Source organism: Euwallacea similis, chromosome 6, assembly GCF_039881205.1.
Source record: "Euwallacea similis isolate ESF13 chromosome 6, ESF131.1, whole genome shotgun sequence".
Taxonomy (NCBI): domain Eukaryota; kingdom Metazoa; phylum Arthropoda; class Insecta; order Coleoptera; family Curculionidae; genus Euwallacea; species Euwallacea similis.
In genome coordinates this window covers 5,892,787-5,914,004 of record NC_089614.1, presented here as the reverse complement: position 1 = coordinate 5,914,004, position 21,218 = coordinate 5,892,787, and the positions used below count along the sequence as shown (strand labels likewise).

At 33.4% G+C, this 21,218-nt stretch overlaps 4 protein-coding genes across 7 annotated transcripts; 2 read left to right on the top strand and 2 right to left on the bottom strand.

Moving 5' to 3' along the window:
• Positions 1–1,379: 1,379 nt before the first annotated feature.
• LOC136409535 (peptidoglycan-recognition protein 2-like) lies at positions 1,380–2,851 on the top strand. The gene is made up of 4 exons (XM_066391109.1): positions 1,380–1,539; positions 1,840–2,066; positions 2,206–2,317; positions 2,370–2,851. Exons 1-4 carry the CDS (start codon positions 1,395–1,397, stop codon positions 2,555–2,557), a joined length of 672 nt encoding a protein of 223 aa, XP_066247206.1. The 5' UTR covers positions 1,380–1,394; the 3' UTR covers positions 2,558–2,851.
• Positions 2,852–2,898: 47 nt separating this feature from the next.
• Positions 2,899–7,327, top strand: LOC136409534 (protein tyrosine phosphatase domain-containing protein 1-like). 3 transcript variants are annotated; one of them, XM_066391105.1, is made up of 9 exons: positions 2,899–3,321; positions 3,515–3,595; positions 4,796–4,911; positions 5,311–5,466; positions 5,740–5,923; positions 5,979–6,274; positions 6,333–6,814; positions 6,865–7,012; positions 7,063–7,327. In XM_066391105.1, the coding sequence occupies exons 1-9, from the start codon at positions 3,110–3,112 to the stop codon at positions 7,239–7,241; spliced, it is 1,854 nt and encodes a 617-aa protein (XP_066247202.1). In that variant the 5' UTR covers positions 2,899–3,109; the 3' UTR covers positions 7,242–7,327. The 3 variants fall into 3 exon arrangements, with proteins under 3 accessions (XP_066247202.1, XP_066247203.1, XP_066247205.1); XM_066391106.1 differs by having other exon boundaries at positions 2,900–3,321; positions 5,344–5,466; XM_066391108.1 differs by lacking the exon at positions 6,865–7,012 and having other exon boundaries at positions 2,901–3,321.
• A 1,225-nt stretch (positions 7,328–8,552) lies between these two features.
• LOC136409747 (uncharacterized) lies at positions 8,553–13,585 on the bottom strand. Of its 2 annotated transcripts, none has more exons than XM_066391476.1 (10): positions 13,335–13,585; positions 13,108–13,275; positions 12,845–13,055; positions 12,666–12,793; positions 12,379–12,611; positions 11,380–11,684; positions 10,604–11,326; positions 10,126–10,297; positions 9,909–10,069; positions 8,553–9,855 (listed from the first exon to the last, which is right to left on the bottom strand). In XM_066391476.1, exons 2-10 carry the CDS (start codon positions 13,270–13,272, stop codon positions 9,665–9,667), a joined length of 2,289 nt encoding a protein of 762 aa, XP_066247573.1. In that variant the 5' UTR covers positions 13,273–13,275; positions 13,335–13,585; the 3' UTR covers positions 8,553–9,664. The 2 variants fall into 2 exon arrangements, with proteins under 2 accessions (XP_066247573.1, XP_066247572.1); XM_066391475.1 differs by having other exon boundaries at positions 13,108–13,282; positions 13,335–13,584.
• Positions 13,586–13,956: 371 nt separating this feature from the next.
• On the bottom strand, positions 13,957–20,398 carry LOC136409750 (E3 ubiquitin-protein ligase ariadne-1-like). Its single transcript, XM_066391484.1, has 7 exons — positions 20,004–20,398; positions 19,656–19,811; positions 18,590–18,655; positions 18,317–18,532; positions 17,740–18,107; positions 16,987–17,403; positions 13,957–16,934 (listed from the first exon to the last, which is right to left on the bottom strand). Exons 1-7 carry the CDS (start codon positions 20,208–20,210, stop codon positions 16,853–16,855), a joined length of 1,512 nt encoding a protein of 503 aa, XP_066247581.1. The 5' UTR covers positions 20,211–20,398; the 3' UTR covers positions 13,957–16,852.
• Positions 20,399–21,218: the final 820 nt, after the last annotated feature.

Sequence of the window (21,218 nt, the reverse complement as noted above, 5' to 3'; positions counted from 1 at the left end):
TCGAACTTGGACTAACAGACAAGCAAGTTTAACAACCGAAAATAAGTGGCATATAATTACAAGTTTGCAGTCTCATTGCATAATATGCTACCGGTTTTCTTCTAACTGGGGCAACCGATTAATTCGGATTTCACAATTCCATTCTCTTAATAATGAATTGTATAATTTTATAGAACGACTATAGCCCAAAGTATTTTACGATATGATAGGACTATCACATGCTTAAAGTTAACCGAGATATTGTTATACTTTCGAAATTATCTTAAAAAAAGTTGAGAACTTTTTCAATCCTTGATAATGTGGTGAAGGAAAAGCTTTACTTAGAAAGGTAGTTACTTTGATGTTTGATTTCTGAGTAATTTTAAGCGTAAGACAAACAATCTCTGTAGGTACATCAATGTAATTGCATATACCCATTAACTGGAAACTAGTAAATATTGTACACATTACGTTCCAGTTGCAATCTGCGTCTTTATAGAGGATAGTAAAAAACACAGGGTGGAACATTATTTGAAAGACTGCGCAATAACCAACATACAGGATGTTTAAAATTGAGAATTTTGACTATTTCTTCATTACAGTCCATCCAATTCTAGTATTCGGAAGTCTATATGATGAAGGCATTAATAATTACCTCAAAAATCTTATGTATTGTCAGTTATTTCTGCAAATACCTAGATAATTGTTACAAACACCAAAAAAATTGAAAAGTCAAAAAAATTTCAATGAACAACAAGAAATTCGAATTTCAGGGGCCAGAGATCAGTAGTACCCAGCAAAGAAATTTGGGTGGGGTTCTTCGCTCTAAGAGCCTACCCAGGTGGATTTTAATGACAAATGTGAAAATATTCAAACCGTTTAATATTATACTTCAAAATTTCAATTAGAATATTTCAACATTTTGTATTTTTGTTAATGCCTATTTTATAAATGTAGGGAACAATTATAACCTAGTGTTCTTTAAAAATAGTTGTTTTCTAGTTCTTGATAATATGGTGACGGCAAACTTGCTTATGTCGATAATAATTACTTTTCTTATTTGACTTCTGAGTGATTCTAAGTGTAAGACTAATAATTTCGGCGGGTCTTTTTGCAGTTTTTTACCATCCTGTAAACATCTTAGATTAAAACTAAAATACTCTATATGCCTATGATGATTTAAAACCTCAGTACAGTCAGTATTGACTTAAACCAGGTTATTTTTATTTAGTGAATTAGCTGAAATCAACAAGAACGTATAACGAATTAGTGGAAATATCTTTGATACAAATTAATGCAAATTTTTAGTAATCAGTATACTTGTTGGATCGCACCACGAATGTTTAATAACCCTATAAAAAACAAACTTGATTAATTATTTGTATTAACATTAAAGGTTATCACAATAGCTCACAATGGCAAAACTGGGATTTACTTTATTGCTACATACAGTAGTAATAAATAAAGTTGAAATCATGCAGATTTCAAGTAATATTATGAAGATGTTCCGGTGTATAGTGATTATATTAGTGATAATCCCCCTGTTCCTCGTATTAGGTGGTAAGTATGTCATTGATTTTGCTACTCTTGAAACTCAAACCCCCCATATTTTTACCATTTTAAGTACAAGGTATTTCTACTGCATGACGCACTAAAGGTCTTAATTTATAGCACAGCGTCATGAAAAGTTAATGCTTGCTGCTGTTAACACGAAACCCCCATAAACCGCACTTTAAAACGTTTTCTTTACAAATTCGGTGAATGATAAAAAAAACTTACTACATACATAAAAACAGTTGGAATTTTTTATTGTAAATTTTTACTTGAAATCTTATTTTGCTATGCTCTTGCTTTTGCTAGAGGAAAAAATAAGTCTCTGCCCAGCTGTGGTAGACAGGGAGCAATGGGGCGCTAGCAAGGCACTGAGCATTGAACCCTTAGCCAAAAATCCGGCACCAATAGTAGTGGTGCACCACGCAGATTGTCAGCCATGCCTTTCCCTCCTTTCCTGCACAAAAAAGGTTCAAAACATCCAACATTACCACATATCTACTAAAAGATGGAACGACATTGGATATAACTTCTTGGTAAATACTCACTAATTTTTATTTGCAGCTCAAGGATTTCAAACTGATTTTAATAAATAACTCCCAGCATGACGCTTAAATAATCTTCTATGAATTATTTAGGAATTAAGTACATAGAAATCGATAATATTATATGTAGATTGGCGGTGAAGGAACTATTTTTGAGGGGCGAGGATGGGGGATCACTGGGGCTCATGCCAAAGGGTGGAACAATCGCAGTATTGGAATATGTCTTATAGGAAATTTCCAAGGTTTGTTTAGTTTGTTGTTAGCCAAATATGAGTAATATACGAGAATTTGCAGAGAAATCCCCGCCATCCTCTCAGCTCCTGGCATTGGAGGCTCTCATCGCCTGCGGGGTGAAAAACGAAAACATTGCCAAGAATTACAGTTTAATTGGCCACAGACAGGCAACAAGAACCGCCTGTCCCGGAGATATCCTGTTCAGTATTGTTAAGAATATGTCTCATTTTGATGCCAATCCCCAATAAGGATTACATGTATCTTTAATAAATCTGTGAACATAACATAAAACCCATCATGCTGTGTTTACTATTATTATGCAATCTCTTCAAAAATCGGAATGCTATTTCTGAATAACATCGAGTAGGAATTCGTGGGGCTTATTAATAATTAATAAATAGTAGCTGCGGAAAGCTTACAATGTACTACAGCGTGACGCATTGCGCTTTGTTTTCCTTAACACAACAAACCCCTTGCAGGTACGCGGAGGGTTGAAATGGATATATTGAATGTTATATTGCGGCTGAAAAATGCTATAGAAAGTGTGTTCAACGTAATACTTTAAAACCTGGCAATTTTGTTCACTCTTGAACCAGGTTAATAGCAATCTAACATCATGAAAGCGGTATTAAATCATCCACCCTGTATAGTTGAGATCTTATCGAACAAATAGAAAATGGAAGCATGCGCTACATTCAATAATCACATTTCCAGCTCAAGTGCGTTTGGCTAGTTTTGGGGTAGTTTGAATATTTTTTCCGGCGATACAAGTAAACTTTCCAAATGTCCGTGAACAAACTATGCTATCTTCCAACATGAATTTGCCAGAATTACGAGCCAGTGATGGGGAAATTGTCCAGGCCAATTACAACAAACTCTCGGATCACATAAGGCGATTGACTCCTCATGGGATTCAGTGTAGCGTTTTTTGTGGGGGGCTCAACTGCAAGTATGAAAATCCAGAAAATTGGAAACCGGACAGTCTCGCTATCCAGGGAATTTATTCTCATTGGTAAGGACTTTGGCACGCGAATATTTTCAACAGGTGAATGATTTTGCATGAGAGAATGAAGCTTTTTTCTTTAAATTTGAAAATGTTTATGCAGGTAGTTATTTGTATAGAACTGGGGTAAGTAATTGCCTGAGTAAGAGCGACAGCATTTTTAAAATTTCATCAGTATTAGTGAGATGTCCATTTATTTCAGGGTTACTGATGATATCTTGGCAATGGCTAGGCCTAGCACGATGGTGATTCTTCAGAAGAACGTAATTCAACAATTTGAGAGGTGATTTCAAGATTCTTTGATTTCTAGGCTATTTAAAGTATTTTTCTGACTGAGCTAAAAAAATAAAAAACTGCCTATAGGTTTTTTAGTAGCAAGAGTGTCTGCGTCTTTCATGATCAATTTTTACTTCCTGTATACAGGCGTAAGCACCCAGTGTCGGTGAAAAGGTAGAGAAAAATTTTACTTAGAGGAAAGTGTACATATTGCTTTTGTACTACGATTGTTTGGACCATTTGAATAAAATACTTTCTTTTCAACTGCACCAGCTTTAAAGAAAAGATTGCGAATCATTTTCAACTTTTAACACCCTGTATTTCGGTAACTAACCATTTCCTGTCCCTAGTTGATCGGAACTATTTTCTCTTATTTTCCTTTCAGGAAAACGCCCCTTAAATGTCCACATTTGAACTACTTTGTATGGCATTTTTTCCATCCAAATCTCAATAAAAAAATAAAGTTCGAAAAAAGCGCAGTAGGCGGTGAACCATAAAACATGAGGCGTTGATTAACCCATTTACTATTCGCCATCAGGCATTCGACTGATAAACTGATAGAAGATGAACTTATCCAAGACATATCTCCGATATTTCAACGCCTGCTTCAGATTGGTTATCCTTTATAAGAAGATTCTTCATTGAAACAAACAGTCGCGAAACGCTTTGTTATTGAGATACAGGGTGTTAAAACTTGAGATTTTTTGAGAATTTCGCTTCAGAACAAATGCTCATGATATATCTATTTATGATTATATCACAAAGTTAATTAAACTATTTCAAACGGCTCTTGCGATAATAACGATAATGAAAATTTTCTCGACTCCCTGTATAAAATTTAGTTTAAAAATAAGTTGTGGATTTTAAATGCTTTTTGGATCTTAATGCGTGCGACGTATGGTATGTATATATGTATCTGATGAAATATACCAGAATCGCCCATTAGGAAAACACCGTTAATGGCGTAATGTTTTTTATATCGTTTACTCAATAATTTCTCATTTATACGTAAAGAACATATGAAAATTAATAATTTATGTTGATTTTTATAGTATCTAATTATCATGTACCATATCACGAATCATATGCTCCCATTCAAATTCTTAGTTTCATTGCCATTGTTTATAAAAATTTCAACCACCGATAACCATTTCAAAGTCCAATATCCATAAAACTATCGTTCAGCAAGTTTTTTTTTAAATTTTAGTTTAGGAATAAAATCTATCATAAACCTGCAATGTCCCAAAGAACACGCCAGTTGCGGACAGCCATTAGAAAGTTCAGGCTTCTCGTATGACCCCAACGTTTTTATGGAGCAAAACAGTAAGTTAAATTATAAAGTATCCAAGGTCTCATGGAATAACTTTTTGTTTGTATGTATTTCCCTACGTATCTTTGTTTGGTATGTTTCCATGTATGTAATTGTCTGAAAAATCTGTCCCTCGAGGCCTAAAAGTAGGACATCGATTTTTAATATGATTTAATCAGCCGAGCACAGAAAACATATGTACTAAATGAAGCAATACATTGTGAAAGAGTTAAGACTAAACCATAATTTCAATTTTCAATTAACCGCATTAATTAGTTTTTGTCACATAACAAGGGTGGAAAGTGTTGGAGTTCATAAAAATATTCCATCAAATTTCTTATTTAGAATCGCACGAAACAATTCTAAAAGTAGAGTCACTTTCTAATTAATTATTTACTTTTATTTTCATATAGCTATTTTTATTCACTGGCAGAAACCACTTTTAGTATATTATTACAACTTCGCATGGAAAGATTATGGAGATGCCACTTTAGAGGGACTTCTAAACATGGTGAAGGTGATAGCTTTCGCGTTGACGGAAGGTCGTGTTGCCATTCACTGTCATGCAGGTGATTATTGTCATGAATTGCAATTGTTTCATTTTCTCAGAATATTACGTCACCAAATGTCAAGAACTTGGCGCATCAATTTTTCACCATCAAATCATTTTTGATATGAAACGAACGAAACGTCCTAAAAATCCACATTTTTGCATCATAAGCGATTAAATTTTAATGAAAAAAGCTTTGAAATCGACTTTCTTAAGAAATTCGCGAAATCAATAATGCGGACTTTAGCAAAAAACGGAAGTCAAGGCTATTCCTGAATAAATTATATTGCAGGTTTAGGAAGAACTGGAGTTTTAATTGCATGCTACCTAGTGTTTTCCTTAAGGGTGTCTGCAAATGACGCTATAAGGTATGTGAGGCTCAAGCGCTCGGGTTCTGTCCAAACAAGAGGACAAATCCTGTGTGTCCGCCTCTTCGCACAGTTTATACTACCTCAAACTGTCACCTACTTCTTGAAGTAAGACGCTTTATCCTCACTGACTTCCTTTAAATCACAGAAGTTCATCTTCTAGAGACAACGTGCCGAAAGACAAATACATGAACGAGTTCACCCTGCATAGGTTCCTTAGAAGGCAGAAAATATTTCTTCATGGTTACGAAGAGAGGAACTTTAAATATCTTCCCAAAATTGTTTACGTTATTTGTGAGCGAATTTTGAAACTTTGCGCTTGCAATGATAGTGAGGAGGACCAGCATGACTCCAACATTCCCTTTACCTCTGACTTCTTAACCGAAAAGTGGCTAGGAACCATCAAACGCCATGAAAGCTGCTATAGCATTAGCAGTTTGCCTAGCCCAAATTCGGAAAGTTAGTCCTATAAAAACCCCCTCTGACCATTAACTGAAAAAGTAATACTCTTTTCTAGCAATCTTCTTAAGTCCTTCAGGAGACTCTCCCCTAACGTCCAGTCCGAATCCCTCAGAAAATGGAGACTCTAGTGACAACTTCTCAGAAATAAGCACTTTAGATGGAGAAGAAATCACCGAGGATCTTTTAATGGAAAATATATGCTTCCAAGAACTAGAAACGCAAAGAAACTTCGCTCATGACCATCCCGAGGAAGACTTAATAGTCCAGGATATAGAAGCCGTTTTCAAAGCCTTGTTAAGCAATTATCAAGGATTGGAAAGTGAAACTCGGTTTAAAATCCGACAGTACCAAAACGATCTTAATACCTCCAAAATTGGCTGGATGAGGTTGGCTCTGGAGACTGATTTGGAGGTGCTGGCAAACTTGTTTTTTGAATGGTTGGAGGGCCTTAAAGTGCCAATTCTGCAGCTCAAGCATTTTGAGAATATTGTGATATTGTACAAGCAACCGGAGGAGTGTTTCCAGAGGTTTGATTTGGTGAGTAGATTTTGATCTTTTACATTTTTTTGATCTTAAAAGAATTCCAGGAAGAATGCTACCTTCTAGAATATATTTTAAAGTTTCTATCAAAACTCCAACCAATTCGACTGGAAGTTCTGGATAACATACTAATGAGGTTAATAGGAAGTTTATCCAAGCAGACAGTATTTATAAATTCTGTGCCTGTTCCTTCTGGTTGAGTATTATTTCTCCTGTAAGCAATGGTGGTGTTATTCTATTTTTAGGCAAAGGTTTTAAGAGGATTGGTGATGGGACGTTATCCTGCAGCACGATATTTTTCAAGTCAATGTTGGAACTTGTGGGAGAACATCACAGACAAGATGTTTACTCTCTAGATAGAAAGATTTCGGAGACTGAAGTTGACGAGCGTAATGAATTTAGCGATCCAATTGTCTTCCAATAAATATAAAAATTAGTTTTCCGCTTAGCTTTCTTTATACTTGGTCGTGTTAATTATAACAGTAAAAATAAAATATTTTTTAATTGGGATTTTTATGAGACGTATGGCAAGGAGAAGATAATTGGCGGGGGAACAAATAATTAAAAAGATATATTGAAGCAAAAGATCTATGCCTAATTTATTGTGACTTTAAAATTAGTAAACCAATTCAATTGGAAAAGAAAATACATCAAATACATCAAATAAAACGAAATTAGTATATTTCACTTGGTTATCAAAATATTGATATTGAGTCACTTTGATGCCAATAATTGCGATTTTACTGCTCTTGGCAAAGATGCATTTGTAAAAATTCTAACCTCTGCAGTAAAGCCGCAGTTCTAATGGGACTACAATGGGGTCTCATGAATTTCAGAAACCGACAGTGAAGAATTGTGATAAATCTACAGATTTAGATTTTTTGAAGTTCCGACAATGCAGCTAAACTTCGGTCATTTCGTAACATGAAATGAAGGAATAAAAATAATTTAGGCATATCTGGGAAACTTTTTCCTTTCATCAAATATCTAAAGCAACCATGACCGCAATAAAACCAGCCAATTTTCATTGCGATATACGACGTTGTAGAAACGACTTCCTTTTAATTTTTCAGGAGCAGTTTTATTGATGATTCAAATCTCAATTTACAAAATATGTGTATGTATATATTGGAAATTTAGTAGTTCATAAGTTTCTAGTACTGCGATATTAAAATTAGTAATAAGATGATGATAAGCAAACTGACAGAACTATCCTGGAATTAAGTACTGTCGAACAAGATTACTACTACCGCCGTTACTAGACGTAGTCTAGACTAGTGTCGGAATATCCCCTTTTGGACTGAAGTACTTTCACAAAACTGAAAAGGAAAGGAAAGAGTAGAATAGAAAATGAGTAATCAAGGTATAGAAGGGCATGGCTGTGGTCGAGTAGTAGTAAATTTTTTAGTTTACGTTTTATATTTTATAAATAAATATAAAGTTTCTTGAAAATATGGTGAACGTAAGTTATAAGTTTACATAATACAGTTTTAAAATGACATACTTACCTACCTCTCTGGACATCTCGTGTACATGCACACATATAAATATACTTTCAGGCCAAAAAAAATAGAATCCAAACCAGACGATATAGGTGAAAAACAATATGTTAAAAATATAGAAATTTTACAACAAAATTTTAACGGAAAAGGTAATAGGTACCTCTTTTTATAATTATCATACTTTGGTCGTGGAAATCTCGGAAAATTTGTGTATCAGTTGGGCAAAAAGGATACACGCGCTATTTTTGTGGTATATACAAAATTTTATTAATTTGTAAAAAAAGTAAAAAACATAACAAATATGTGTCAAATGTTAAATATTAGAGCCTTTTTGAAAGGACAGACACAACAAACTTAAATACTAATGTATGACTAGAGACGTCAACTGGCATTTTTAAAAAGAATATTAGGACATTCCTTCGGGGAGTCAATTTTTGCATTTTCGTGCAATTAATCTAAAGAAAAGTAAGTGTAGTTTGTAATTGATATGTTTACGATTTTTCATTACATTAGTATATTCATTACCTTTTTTGTAGATAGGTTGAAATTTCAATTCGCAAATCTGAATCTCCTCTAATAAAACCTAAAAAAGTCCCCAAAAAAGAAAAAGAGTACCTAATTGGAGTTATATTTCCATCGTATTTGAACTACCGGTCATCATCAAATAATGATTATTAAAATACACTTATTGGTGCATTTTCTGTGTTAAAATATGCAAAATTTGTCCGCGAGCTTACACGTACATATTATCTCACCTTATTTTTTACTCTAACACTAACTTCTAAAGTAACAAGATATTGACCAAAATACGATGGGGCAAAGTCTTATTTTTCATTACTTCTAAACCCCAAATCGTATAACACAGCAAAACTTTCTAACCGGTCTAAGTAAACAATTCAAACACAACATAACACGTACCTATGTACCATAACATCAACTACAATATTATCATCACCTAATGGTACATGTAGTCTATTGTCTAGAAATGATATAAAACTATTTCTCGAATATTTGGTTTGATTCACTACAAACTACGTTACGTGGTTCACTACTAAGTACATCTTAAGACTACAGGAAAACTCTACGGAGGGATATAGTTCAAATCCTACAAGTAATGTCTAGATGTGTTAAATATGCTGGTTGATGTCGAATATAAAATAGTCAAGTGTATAATATTTGGCAAATATTTACTTAAAGGAACATAAGTAGTAATTGAATTATATTCATGGTATTTATGTGATGGCTTTTAAATCTTCTTTAACATATTAAAAATTGAAACACGTATAGGCACCAATTATCCTATTATTGTAGCTTTAGGTACATCTGTGAGTGTAAAGGTATACATTTAGTGTTTGTATATATAAGTTTTCTGGTGGTAAGTTTGTTGTAAACTCGCAGAATGATCTTCTAAGTTTCTTTTTAAGCTTTGAATGGTGTTTAGTAAAACTTGATGTCTTAAATTCTCTGAACTCAGAACTTTGTTTTCAAATGAGTCGTTTGGCATATCCTTGCTTAAGTTAAATACCACAGTTTTTCCTAAAAAAAAAGTTAAATTAAATAGGTAAACTAAACTAAACAATTAACCTTACCATGATTTCTTGCAATATTAATGGTGTTTCTTCCAAAATAAATTTTCCTTCGCACTGGTTCACTTTGAGGACAACTTTTAGACAATTTTTTCTTAAATTCTTGCAACCCTTCTTCGTCAGAGCTACTGCTTGCAGCTGGACATTCTATTTCTCTTCTATGTCTGATAAATTCGTAAATATAAAAATGTGTTATGTATTTTTCGGGCTAATAATTTACCTGGGACTTAAAAGAACTGCAGAATTTGGCTCAGTTTTATGTAAGATACTTTTTATCTTTTTTTTACTGCCTTCAGTTTTGAGGAGTGGCTGTGAACCGCCATCATTAAATCCTTTTAAAAATTCTTCGTTTAATTGATGCGATTGTCTTTGTATGGTTAATGGTGATTGATCTGGACAGTAAAAATTTTATATATTAGCATTCAATTATATTTTATAGCAGTTTTAAAATAGGCAATAAATGTATACATGCTTTAAAATTCCTTTGGCTTGTACTATTTATACTTTAAGCTTGTTTATTCTAGGGAATACTCCTTTGAGAACTACTAAAGAACGAAAAAAAGGACCACTTTTAAAAATTAAAGAAGGTGACCTAGATCATTTTGCTTATACTCAAATTCAAGACTTGACAACGCTTTTAGGCGATGTAATTAAACGCAGTGGGTATAAGTCAGCCAGCCCAAAGATTTCTTGCTTACCTGGTGCTAAACCTGACCTCTTAGCCATAATAGGTGACATTCTTTGGTTCTCTTTCCTTACTAACACCGGTGAATTGTTAATTATAAAGTTCGTGATATGGTTCTTCTTAGGACTAAATCGAGTATTTTTAAACATAACCGTGGACGGAGAATTGTTAGAGTTTGAAGTGAGAGCCTCCTCATTAGATTTATTCATGAAGAGTACGTCCGATTTGGCACATTCCGCAGATCTAAGCAGTTCCACTCTCTTGTTTGTAGGTCCAGGAACTCTTCGTGGCGATAGGCCGTTCACATTCATTGTCCGAATAATTTGTTCCGCTTGCCCAATCAACTCCTTATATTTTAAATCAGCCTCTCTATCTCTTTTTTCAATTAGGACTGTCACGTCTCTATGGAGACATACAGAATTTGAGCGCCTTTTAATGGACTCTTCTTGGATTTTATATTGATTAGATCGCTGGTTTAATCTGCGCACTGAAACTGGCGTAGCTCCAGCACTTTTAGAGCCATCCTGATGTAGACTAGAATGTCTAGAACCAGATCTCTCTGATAAATGCTTTTGATGTTTTTTGTTGGAACTTGTTCTGCGTCTACGATCATTTGCCTCTTTGCATCGTCTCATGGTGCGGCGTCTTGAAGATCTCCTTCTTTGGGTGTCTGAATTAATAATGTACATGCAGTGTCCCGTATTGTCTGTCTTACTATCTATTTCTAAATAGGAACCTGCAAATTAATATTTTTATAGTGTCTTATTTTATTTTGTACTTAAAACTGACCATTATCAATAAAATCAAGTTCTTCATCTCCATTATCCTCTTCGTCACCTCCATCTTGACCAGTATCAATATCACTTTCACAGTCAGTGGGGTCACTGTCACTCAATATATCCGTCTCCTTTTCGTACACGTAACTTTCATCATATTTACCCATCATTTCGTTTAACGTGCAGTCATCTTCGTCACTTAGCGATCTAGGCACTCGGTGCTCAAAGGAATGAGTGGGGCCTGCACTGATAGAGGAGCAGGATGATGATGATAGAGACCTTTTGTGCATTACGGGGCTCAAATATTTGTAGTGAATGCTAAAGATAATAATTCATGGCTAAAAATATGTACAGCGTCTTAATAACTTTCGTAAATGTAATCAATGATTAAGAACATAATTTTGAACAAAAAAGTTCTTTATAATAGGGATCGAAAACGTGATAGTTTTTAAAAAATGTTAAAATTTAACTGGTAAAAATTAAACTGAAAAGTTATGATAAGCTTTAAAATTTTAATACAATGTTGAAAAACGTACTTGACACATGTTGATTGTTTAACGTGCAACAAAAAAATTAAAATAATTCATCTATAATATTGCTAAAAGCAATTTAAAACTTAATTAATAACTTAAGTGATAAAAAGAAACTTAAGATGCAACGCCGCACTGAACGTGACCAAAAAAAGGAGTTTGTTTTTGTTATGACTATTTTTTACCATTCTTTAATACTCGATAGCTGGTAAAACCTAACCCTTAAAAGGGTTGTATCAGACCGAAAAAAATTACGTAAAAATGCATACCTAGTTTATGCAGCTTCTTAAGCAAGTATTGAAATGAAATAAACATGATGCGACGTTACCAATTCTCAAAATATGTTTTTTTTTTGTTTTCCGGGGAAATGGTTGTATCTACTACACCTTTTGTGAGGAATGTTTTTGTTCCAAATGAAGTCCTTAATCATTAGTTAAATTTATGAAAGTTATTTCCCTAACACCCTGTATAGATCATCTTACGGGCTGTTTCGGGTAGATTTTCTATAGGATAACGGTGTTATCTTCACATCTTGCCTCATGGGGAGAGGACTAGCTATATTGCTAGAAGAGCCTCCTGGAAGCCATGGATTGGTTCTGATTCTATTTCTTTGCCTAGGGGAAACTACTCCTGGGGGGTCTGGAAGTTTTCCGAAAAATACTGATGGATTGGCTGGGACGCTACGAGGCTCTTTTTCTTCTAAAGGAGCTCTCTGCTGCATAAAAAAATATATTACCATTTTTTCGTATTATTGACGTAAAAATTTTACCTTCAATTTTACTAGAGGTGTTGCTGTTGGCACAGGTGAAGGCTGTTCAGGAAAACGTTGAAACGTTCTTGAAGTGCAAGGCAGCTGAGATTTTACATCTGGGTTCAATCTGTTTACTATAGTATTTTCTAAAGAAATCCTTCTTAATATGTAATTATTTGCTTGATTTGTTTGCTTACCTGATGCAAACGTTTTATCACTTGAGTTCATGGGATAATCTGGTGGTACCCCTCCAGGAGAGGTACCATCAGTGCTGTAACCAGTTGAGTATGCAGATTCCGGGGAGGATAAATTATTCGCCGAATATCTCGACACTTGTTCACCACCATTGTCTTTTTCATTTGAAGTGGATTTTACGTATTTATTTAGTGATGGGGCTTTACTACCTTCCTGTATTGTAAAGTAATGCTAGACACGATCAGTAGAAAAATCATTTACATACCTTTTTCTCACAATTCAACAAGCAACTGCTCTTCCATGTCACAGTATGGTTATTACTAGGCCTTTCATTTATTGTTGCCGCACTTTTGACCTGTTTCTCCTTTCGATGCTGTTTTTTCTTAGGCCTTACGGCCTCCATCCAGGCCCTTAACTTACTTCCAAACATAGTCTACGAGCTAAAAAGGCATTAGTTTTGCCATATAAAAACAGTAAGGTGGTTCTACTTACATTACAAAGCTATACGTTAAAATTTGGGACTAACAGCGACAGAAGGATTTGATGGGTTTTCGGCCGCATTTTCGGGACCATAATAAACCCCGTTCTAGGTGTGTACCAATTCCGGAAAATATTTTGCCATCGTCTCGTTTATTGGCATTTTGAAACGTCAACGCGGAGCGCCGATGATGCAAGGCGTCGAAGTTCATACGCCGGCGTCGCGACGCCTACTTTAGCGTCGTTCCCATGGAGTTGACAACGGGGAGATATTTGTACGTGTTCTAGTACAATTTTTCAGCGAGAATTACGCATTAGTAATTATAATCGCAGGGAGATGTGTAAGGGTGAATAAGTAGGGTGAAGCGTATTTTCAACCCTCAAAAGTTCTGGAACAATTTCATCAGTAACAAGTTTGTAGTAGGTAAATTAAGAAGTATTTATGAAGAAATCGCTTTGTACATTTATTTTTTCAAAGAGTAACGGTCCATCGTCATGCGTATGATTAATGCTTGACGTTTGCGATTTCCTAATGAAAATATTAATAGAATCGCTCATCTGCCAGATGTTAACTGCAACATGATATACTGTTTCTTCTATGGATAAAACTAAAAATGAAATTGAAAAAAAAACGAAATTGGTTTTAAATATTTATATTAACCTAGAGCAGTAATAAACTACATTTTAAAGTGAATTATTTACAATTATCTAGGTTCATATTATATCATTAAATGATACAAATTTACAATTACTTCTGCGAGGGCCCTTAAAGGACTTAGCAGAGGAAACTTAATAAATCATCCAATTATATAACTATTTTAAACTATTTTCACATGAAAAACAAATAATTTTTTAGTTTTTGGGAGATTTTTCAAACTGGAAATCACATACAAGCAATAATTTTATTATACTTACATTTCATACAATTAAATCAAATAGATTAAATTTTTATGTATTTTATACACACGCAAGCTATTTAACCACTGCAATTAACTATAGGTATATAAAAATTTTTTACTCATTTCGATGTAATCGGAGCTTTAAACTTGAGAAATTGCTGAAAAATAGAGTTTGTTTTTAAGAAAAAAATAAAAGAAGACATTGCATAAATTACGTAAACAATACCTCTCTTGCTAAAACAATCATACACTCTGTAAATCTAATCACAAATCAACATAAACAATGTGCAACCAAAACATCAGTTTAATTTTTTAACACTTTTGTAAAGTAGTTAAAAAAGTACAATTAATGTCCCTAATTAATACATTAATTTGACGAAGTTCGAAATTATAGTAGTTATAATCAGTTAGTTCATAATTCCAGATTATTTTTAACTACTTTCAGTACGAATTTGTACCTCAGACATCATTTAGATTAGATACCTAAGGAAACAAAACTGTTGGTAGTCTGGAAGCGTCTAATGAAAATTTTTAGCTTATATTTGAAATTAAATAACTCCGAAAATAAGGAAGCTATTTGAAATCTCATAAGTTGCGCAAGAAAACTGCTAAGGGGTCGGGAAAAGACCATGATTTTGAAGAAATTTCTTTAATACACAACTGTCCGAAAAAAATTCTCTGGACATACCTCTTTGCAGTAGTATACAGAAAAAAAAATAACTCGAGACATGTTTGGTCGATTTTCAACATTGCATCTGGTTCTCTAAAAATATCGTTTTATTAAAAGTATTAGGTTATTTGAACATCTCGTTGATACAGATTCTGAAAAATATTTTTTACTCTCACTCCCATAATGTGTGCATGCAGTTGATTCTTGGCAACCTGCTGATAACTAAGAAATGAATAGGATGCAAGGAACGTACAGTTGTGACAAATTAATTAGAAATTATCCTTTCAACATTTAACGTTTAATTTTAATTTATTTCAAAAATGAAATATATAGAAAATTTCTCCATAGCTATGCTATGAATACTATTTCTTTATGTTTCACAAATCTTCGATGATTGTAAACCACTAAGCAAAAGTGTACTAAAGAACTAGCCAGATATTGATTTATAAACGGATATTAATGTCAAAGGTTCACTTATTATATCATACTAATTGCTATCAATAATTCTCACTTCGTCAAAATATACTCGTCAGTACACAATTTCAAATCCAAACCATAAAGAAACCATTGTTATTGAAAAAGAATCGCCAGGCTAGAATGAACTTCGCCAGGGAGTCCCTTATTTGATTAATAAGAGACTGGAAAAATTCTGTAATCGGATAAAACCGATATTAATATGGTCGTAAGTGGTGAAAGGATATGCATGAGGTGGTTCAAAGCAAAATGATTCAAGGTATACTATATTGAAGGTACATGAAAGTGGGAATGCTTTTATTGGCGCGATGTTGAACCTCTAGTAAAATTTGATATCGCTATAGTCTAAGAAATATGCAAAGACACAACTTTAAGAATCACATGCTTCTATTTATCAAAGAAAAATTACCGTTTACCTAGATGTATCGGCAAGACAACAATCCCAAACAATGATGGTTTCAGAATAATTATATCACTCTTAATGGATGGTCTTCGTGCAGCCCGGACTTAAACTCTACCGAAAATCTTTGGTTAAAAAATATAAATTAAATTAAAAAAATCTTAATAAAAAATTTCAATGAATGACTTTTCTATTTAGTAAGTTAGTTTTTTTTATTTAGTAAAAATCAACAGCTGTATTTTCTTTCGTATAGTCTTAATATAAGCTACAAATTTTCATTAAGCGTTTCGAATATGAACAGTTTAGGTAGGAAATCTAAATGTTGTTGTTACAGATGTTAGTTCCGGTTACTGAAATAAAGGCAGCCATGTTCATTTTCTAGGGCTCAAAAACGTCAGAATAAATTCTCAAAGGGAATTTTTAATTCCTTCAAGCCGTATAATTAACCACACGTTTCTGTGATTTCCTAATTAAATTTAACTGAAAAGTAAATACTTTTTACAGCCCACAACCTAAGTTAACCGCTTTCTAAAAATAAGGGTCTTCCTACTATCTAGTCAGATCTTAAACTTCTAAAAGCCATCCACTATCGCGCAGCAAGGACCGACATCCTTGTGCAGATCTTAAGAGGTGCCACTGGCCAAGAAAACTAAACTTTTAAACTAGTTTTGTACGCTTCATAAAGCAGATCTCTATAGGAACTAAAGTTATGTTTACGTATTAGATTTTCAAGATGATCTTTTGATTTTGTCGTCTATAAGGGTTCAAATTATTAGTAAACTGATATGTGGCATTAAGATTTAAAAAGCAAAATTTTTGGGAAAATATAAAAACCGTCAAGATAAGGGCACAATAATTGGGTAACAATAAAGCCACGTATATAAGATAAATTCATACTTAGCCGTATGAAGGAAATCAAAGATTTTTGCATAAAATTAGTAATTTTTTAGGATGAGACACATATGATCAAAAACATATTATTAGTTTTCCTGTGAAAAATCATTCTGAGTACAATAAACGGCTAACAAACGGCTTGAGGTATGTTTCTACAATTGTTATTGTAGTAAAAATTACTGGACTTTTACCAGGTTTACTCATTATAATCCCACCACTCTTTTTCGTAACCCTCATGAACATGCTCCAGTAACACTTTCCTCCTACTATCACAGTATCTGCAACAAAAGCCAGAATTAAAAGTTTCCTTCACTCATACACCTTTCATACCTGTATTTATCCTGCACTTTCTGCTTAATATCCGCTAAGTTTTCAGACGTAATATCCCTCTCCAAATACTCGGACAACGTCTCAGTAGCGCTTTCCAGATCTTTCTGGTTATCTTCGAAAATCACAGACTGATTGTTCTTTTGCAGGTAATAGGCAAAGACGTAAGTGTACATAAGCGTTTGCCTACACTGACATAAAATATCAACTGCTCTCTTTAAAAACTGAACCTCAATCCAGCTCATATTATGCTGTTGCATCTCTTCCATTTTCTCTTTTACCGAAGCATAGAGTTTATGCTCGAACTTTAACGACGCCATGTGATTCATGTATCTGTTACAATAGAACAAGTACCGTTGGAGGGCAGAACGAGATCTTTCTTGCGCATCACGAGCAGCTTTTGCTTCGTCTTCGTCATAACTAATGAAAACAAGAATCGGTTAAAGTATGAGATACAGATCAGTTAAATGAGAATATTTTTAGATTATTTTATGAGACAAATTTTAAACATTAATTTATCAAACTTGCAACTTTTTTTAATAAAGCAAAATTTTACAGAAATTTTACATTTGATGCATTTTCCAGAGAGTAAGTGACCCTCAATTCAATTTTTCATAAAACGCTCCAACAACGATCACATTTGTGTCTTGAGCATAAATCGCTCCCATTGTAGTTAAAGAGGGTCTTTGAAAGATTTTTATTTTGGACGGAATTTTTATAGCGATTGCAATCATTTTTTTTATTGATTTAACTTACCGATTACAATTGTACCAAGAGCTGCCATGAGGTTCCCAAGGCCCTAAACAGACCCAACAAAAATCTGCTTTGCAGTTCTGGTTTTTACAAACCATATGGTTGCAGCCTCCATCTTTCTCTATAGTCACATTACATCTTGGGCATTCTTTTGTATTCGCAGCAATCCAATTGCTTGTCTCAGAGTCATCATCACATTTTTTAATCCACTTCTTTAGTAAGTGACACTTGACAGGATCATGCCAGTTTTCCCCACAAGCAAAACAGAAAGTGTGGTTACATTTACAGGTTACTTTGTGTGGTTCCACATATTGCACTTTGATTGCATTACTGCAATCTGGAGAGGGGCACCATCTCAGTAGACGGTTACACTGATAACAAAGAATAAATGTTAATTCTATAATTACTATAGAAACTAGTAAAAGCTCATATTGGCATTTTTCTTTGATATGCTTAAAAATAACTTTAAATATATAATTTTATTTTTATGTATGTGTGTAGGTTTCAAAGAGTGGGTAATCTACATATACTCAAAATATCAACTAAAAATTTGAAAGATTTATGATGTTCATATAGTCACCTCAACAAAACTGTTTGTTATAAGATGCTGGTACTTGAGGCGAACTTTAGAGTCACGAACCAGTCTCATGACGCTAGCATCATCAACTAGAATATCACAACCATGTGCGGCGCAAGCTATGGTCTGACCCACTCCCTCCTCCATTATTTTCGTTGTCAGATATTCACACCAACAATGAGTGCAGAAACGATGTCCACACTCTAGCCCTGTCATATGCTGGAAAATAAATATATGTGCAAATTTCCTAATTGCTTTGAAAGTCAGTAAGCTTACAGAGGAAGGTAAAACCATGAAGCAGATTTCACATTCTTCAGTGCCATTGGCGCTTTTCTTTGGAGGCTGGAATAGAAGATTTAATATCATGAACATTGTTGACTTATTTGTACGTTAACAAAAAAGAAAAGTTATATTAACAAATTAGTTTTACTATACATACTTAAGGCATAATATTGTGATGGAGGTTTATTTTTCACAATAATTAAGATGAAAATTATTAAATGTATATTGCTTATCTAAATGAAGCCAAGTGACTTTTGCAGATTTTGGAATAAATTAATTTTAATGTTTCAAGATGTGAAGATCTTTAAAGTGAAGACAGCTCTAGGATCGCTGAAATAAAAGGATGAACATCAAATATCACAGTTTTAATTTTGACAACTTTCAAGGAACTGTCCCTTTTCTTTATATTTTTAAACATCTAAAAATTCCAACTCTAATATAAAAGTCTCACCTCAAAGGTGATAACAACAGGTGAGTAATTAAAATCCAAACCCAACAATGAGAAGGTATTTGATTCCATAGTTGACAGATTTCACCATAGTAGTTGGTTCCTTAGTAGTTAGTAGTAGATATTTTATTTAACATAGAAAACGGATAATCAGATCCTTTGATTCTATGAAATCAATTTTACTATTTTGACGCTTGGCTCCTTGTAGATAAGCTAGATCCAAATGCTGAAGAGTGTTATTAACAAGGTATTAACTACTAGTTTTCAATCACTATCAAACTTAACCCTTTTGCTGCTGCAGATAAATGTATTCACAATACCTCAGAAGTTGTATATCATTGCATTATGGATTGTTCAAAATAAACTAAGGTCAATTTAGAAAAAAAAAAGTTGATTTCATATTTGGTAAAGTTAATGTGACTGCTATATATGTATATGTGCCAGGTAATAATAAAAAATAGTGTAATCCATGGGAGCTTTCGAACTGGGTGACACAACAAAAGGGTTAAAGTAATCATAACTTAGAACATATAATACATAATAATATACAAATACATACATAAGAACATATATAAATACATATGTTCTAAGTTATAGTTATAATATATATACCTTAGTTCTGGACGTAATATTCAACTTCTTGAAAGGATTAATAACCCTGGCTTCATTAAAAAGCTGCTCTTGGTCACCATCATAGAATCTTTCCATTAACTTTTCTTTGTCCCATCGGAAATGATTGAGAAGAATTCTTGTAGTAGTTGCTGGTATCTGAAGATTTCATTCGATTTATATACCAAAAATAAGTATGATTTTATGTATAATGAAATGATTATGTATTACTAATAAATGTGAAAAAATAACTTTTGGATAAGTGAAATTTCAGTTATGGTCTCAAGTGCTGATTAAGGCGTTAAACTATCGAGTTGAAGTAACGAAAAGTAGATACTTGAATTTCCTCACCTCAACAACAGAATTTACATCCTTGATGGAATCAACCATGTGTTGAACTATTTCTTCAGTGCTGAGCACCTCATAAGGGTAATCATCAGAGTCAGTTTGTTTCTCTCGATGTCCAGTAACTTCAACTTCCATAGGAAAATCAACATCATCCCCACTGGATTCATTGCCTGAATCTACGTCGTCGTAGGTTTCTTCTTCTGAATCCATTTGCCTTTACGAAATAGTCTCCAAAACACTGGTCTTTGAAATATATATATTTGGATGACCAAATTGTAAATTCAAATGAAATAATTACTAATTATCCACAGAAATCACTGATTGGTATGTGGATACATTTTCTTTTGTTGCCAACCCAGACCCAAACCCGTAATGATTTATATGACAGATTCGGCCATTTTGGCTGCTGATTAACCTTTTGTCTTTGTCAGTCACGTCAAGTTGAAAGGGGTGACTTTTTTGGCGGATCGATAATTAAAGAGGAAATTGACACGGAGTTTTCTGTATTTTGGGTGGAGTGCAAATCACAAAAGCGCCAAGCTTTAAAACTTTGAAACAGGAGTTAAGTAGGTATACAGGGTGTCTCAGAATTTTAATTATAAGAGGTACATTATTTACGCAGTAGAATAAGACAAAATTATTATGAATATAAGCCAGAAACCCTTCATTTACAGATATTCAAAATATTTTGAATGAGTTACATATCCCAAATCATTGTAAAATCAACGAATAAGTGATGCTTTTGCAAAATATTTTAGTTTTTTTATTACTATTATAATTTGCAAACACTATGTCTAAAGTGAATGCTTAAAAAATTTAATTTTGACTTCTAGCTTATCTTTTAACATTGTTATGCAAAATCTGACTTTTCATTTGGTAAAAAATTGAGATTTTCCTGATGTACACATAAAGTAGATATTAAAATACCAAGTAAAAATGATTAATCTTCCTGGCGATTGATCTGCTGCATATCTGTTTTTTCCTTGTGTCCCAGGATAAAATTTTAACTAATGGATGAGACATTTTTTCCTATTCATAAATACTTGGCTTTGAGAACTGACTAGTTATAGGTTTCCCGTTTTTTTTACGTTGTTCTTGACTTTATTTGAATGTGTCTTTAGATTTTTCTAGTCTACCATTTTTAATTTTGTGTATAAAGAAAGTTCTGCTTTGTCAATGATAATTTGTTTGAATAATAAACCATTAATTAAAGATCTC

Excerpts from the sequence above, each read along its gene's own strand:
- LOC136409535 (XM_066391109.1), top strand. The coding sequence starts at position 1,395 with ATGGCAAAACTGGGATTTACTTTATTGCTACATACAGTAGTAATAAAT. Across the intron at positions 2,067-2,205 it reads ACATTGGATATAACTTCTTG|ATTGGCGGTGAAGGAACTAT; the intron begins GTAAATACTCAC and ends TATTATATGTAG. Across the intron at positions 2,318-2,369 it reads TCTTATAGGAAATTTCCAAG|AGAAATCCCCGCCATCCTCT; the intron begins GTTTGTTTAGTT and ends GAGAATTTGCAG.
- LOC136409534 (XM_066391105.1), top strand. The coding sequence starts at position 3,110 with ATGCTATCTTCCAACATGAATTTGCCAGAATTACGAGCCAGTGATGGG. Across the intron at positions 5,467-5,739 it reads TGCCATTCACTGTCATGCAG|GTTTAGGAAGAACTGGAGTT; the intron begins GTGATTATTGTC and ends ATTATATTGCAG. Across the intron at positions 7,013-7,062 it reads TTCTGTGCCTGTTCCTTCTG|GCAAAGGTTTTAAGAGGATT; the intron begins GTTGAGTATTAT and ends TTCTATTTTTAG.
- LOC136409747 (XM_066391476.1), bottom strand. The coding sequence starts at position 13,272 with ATGTTTGGAAGTAAGTTAAGGGCCTGGATGGAGGCCGTAAGGCCTAAG. Across the intron at positions 13,056-13,107 it reads TGTTGAATTGTGAGAAAAAG|GAAGGTAGTAAAGCCCCATC; the intron begins GTATGTAAATGA and ends TTTACAATACAG. Across the intron at positions 11,685-12,378 it reads AAATCTACCCGAAACAGCCC|CATTCACTACAAATATTTGA; the intron begins GTAAGATGATCT and ends TATTATCTTTAG.
- LOC136409750 (XM_066391484.1), bottom strand. The coding sequence starts at position 20,210 with ATGGATTCAGAAGAAGAAACCTACGACGACGTAGATTCAGGCAATGAA. Across the intron at positions 19,812-20,003 it reads ATGTAAATTCTGTTGTTGAG|ATACCAGCAACTACTACAAG; the intron begins GTGAGGAAATTC and ends TGAAATCTTCAG. Across the intron at positions 18,656-19,655 it reads ATATTACGTCCAGAACTAAG|CCTCCAAAGAAAAGCGCCAA; the intron begins GTATATATATTA and ends CTTCTATTCCAG.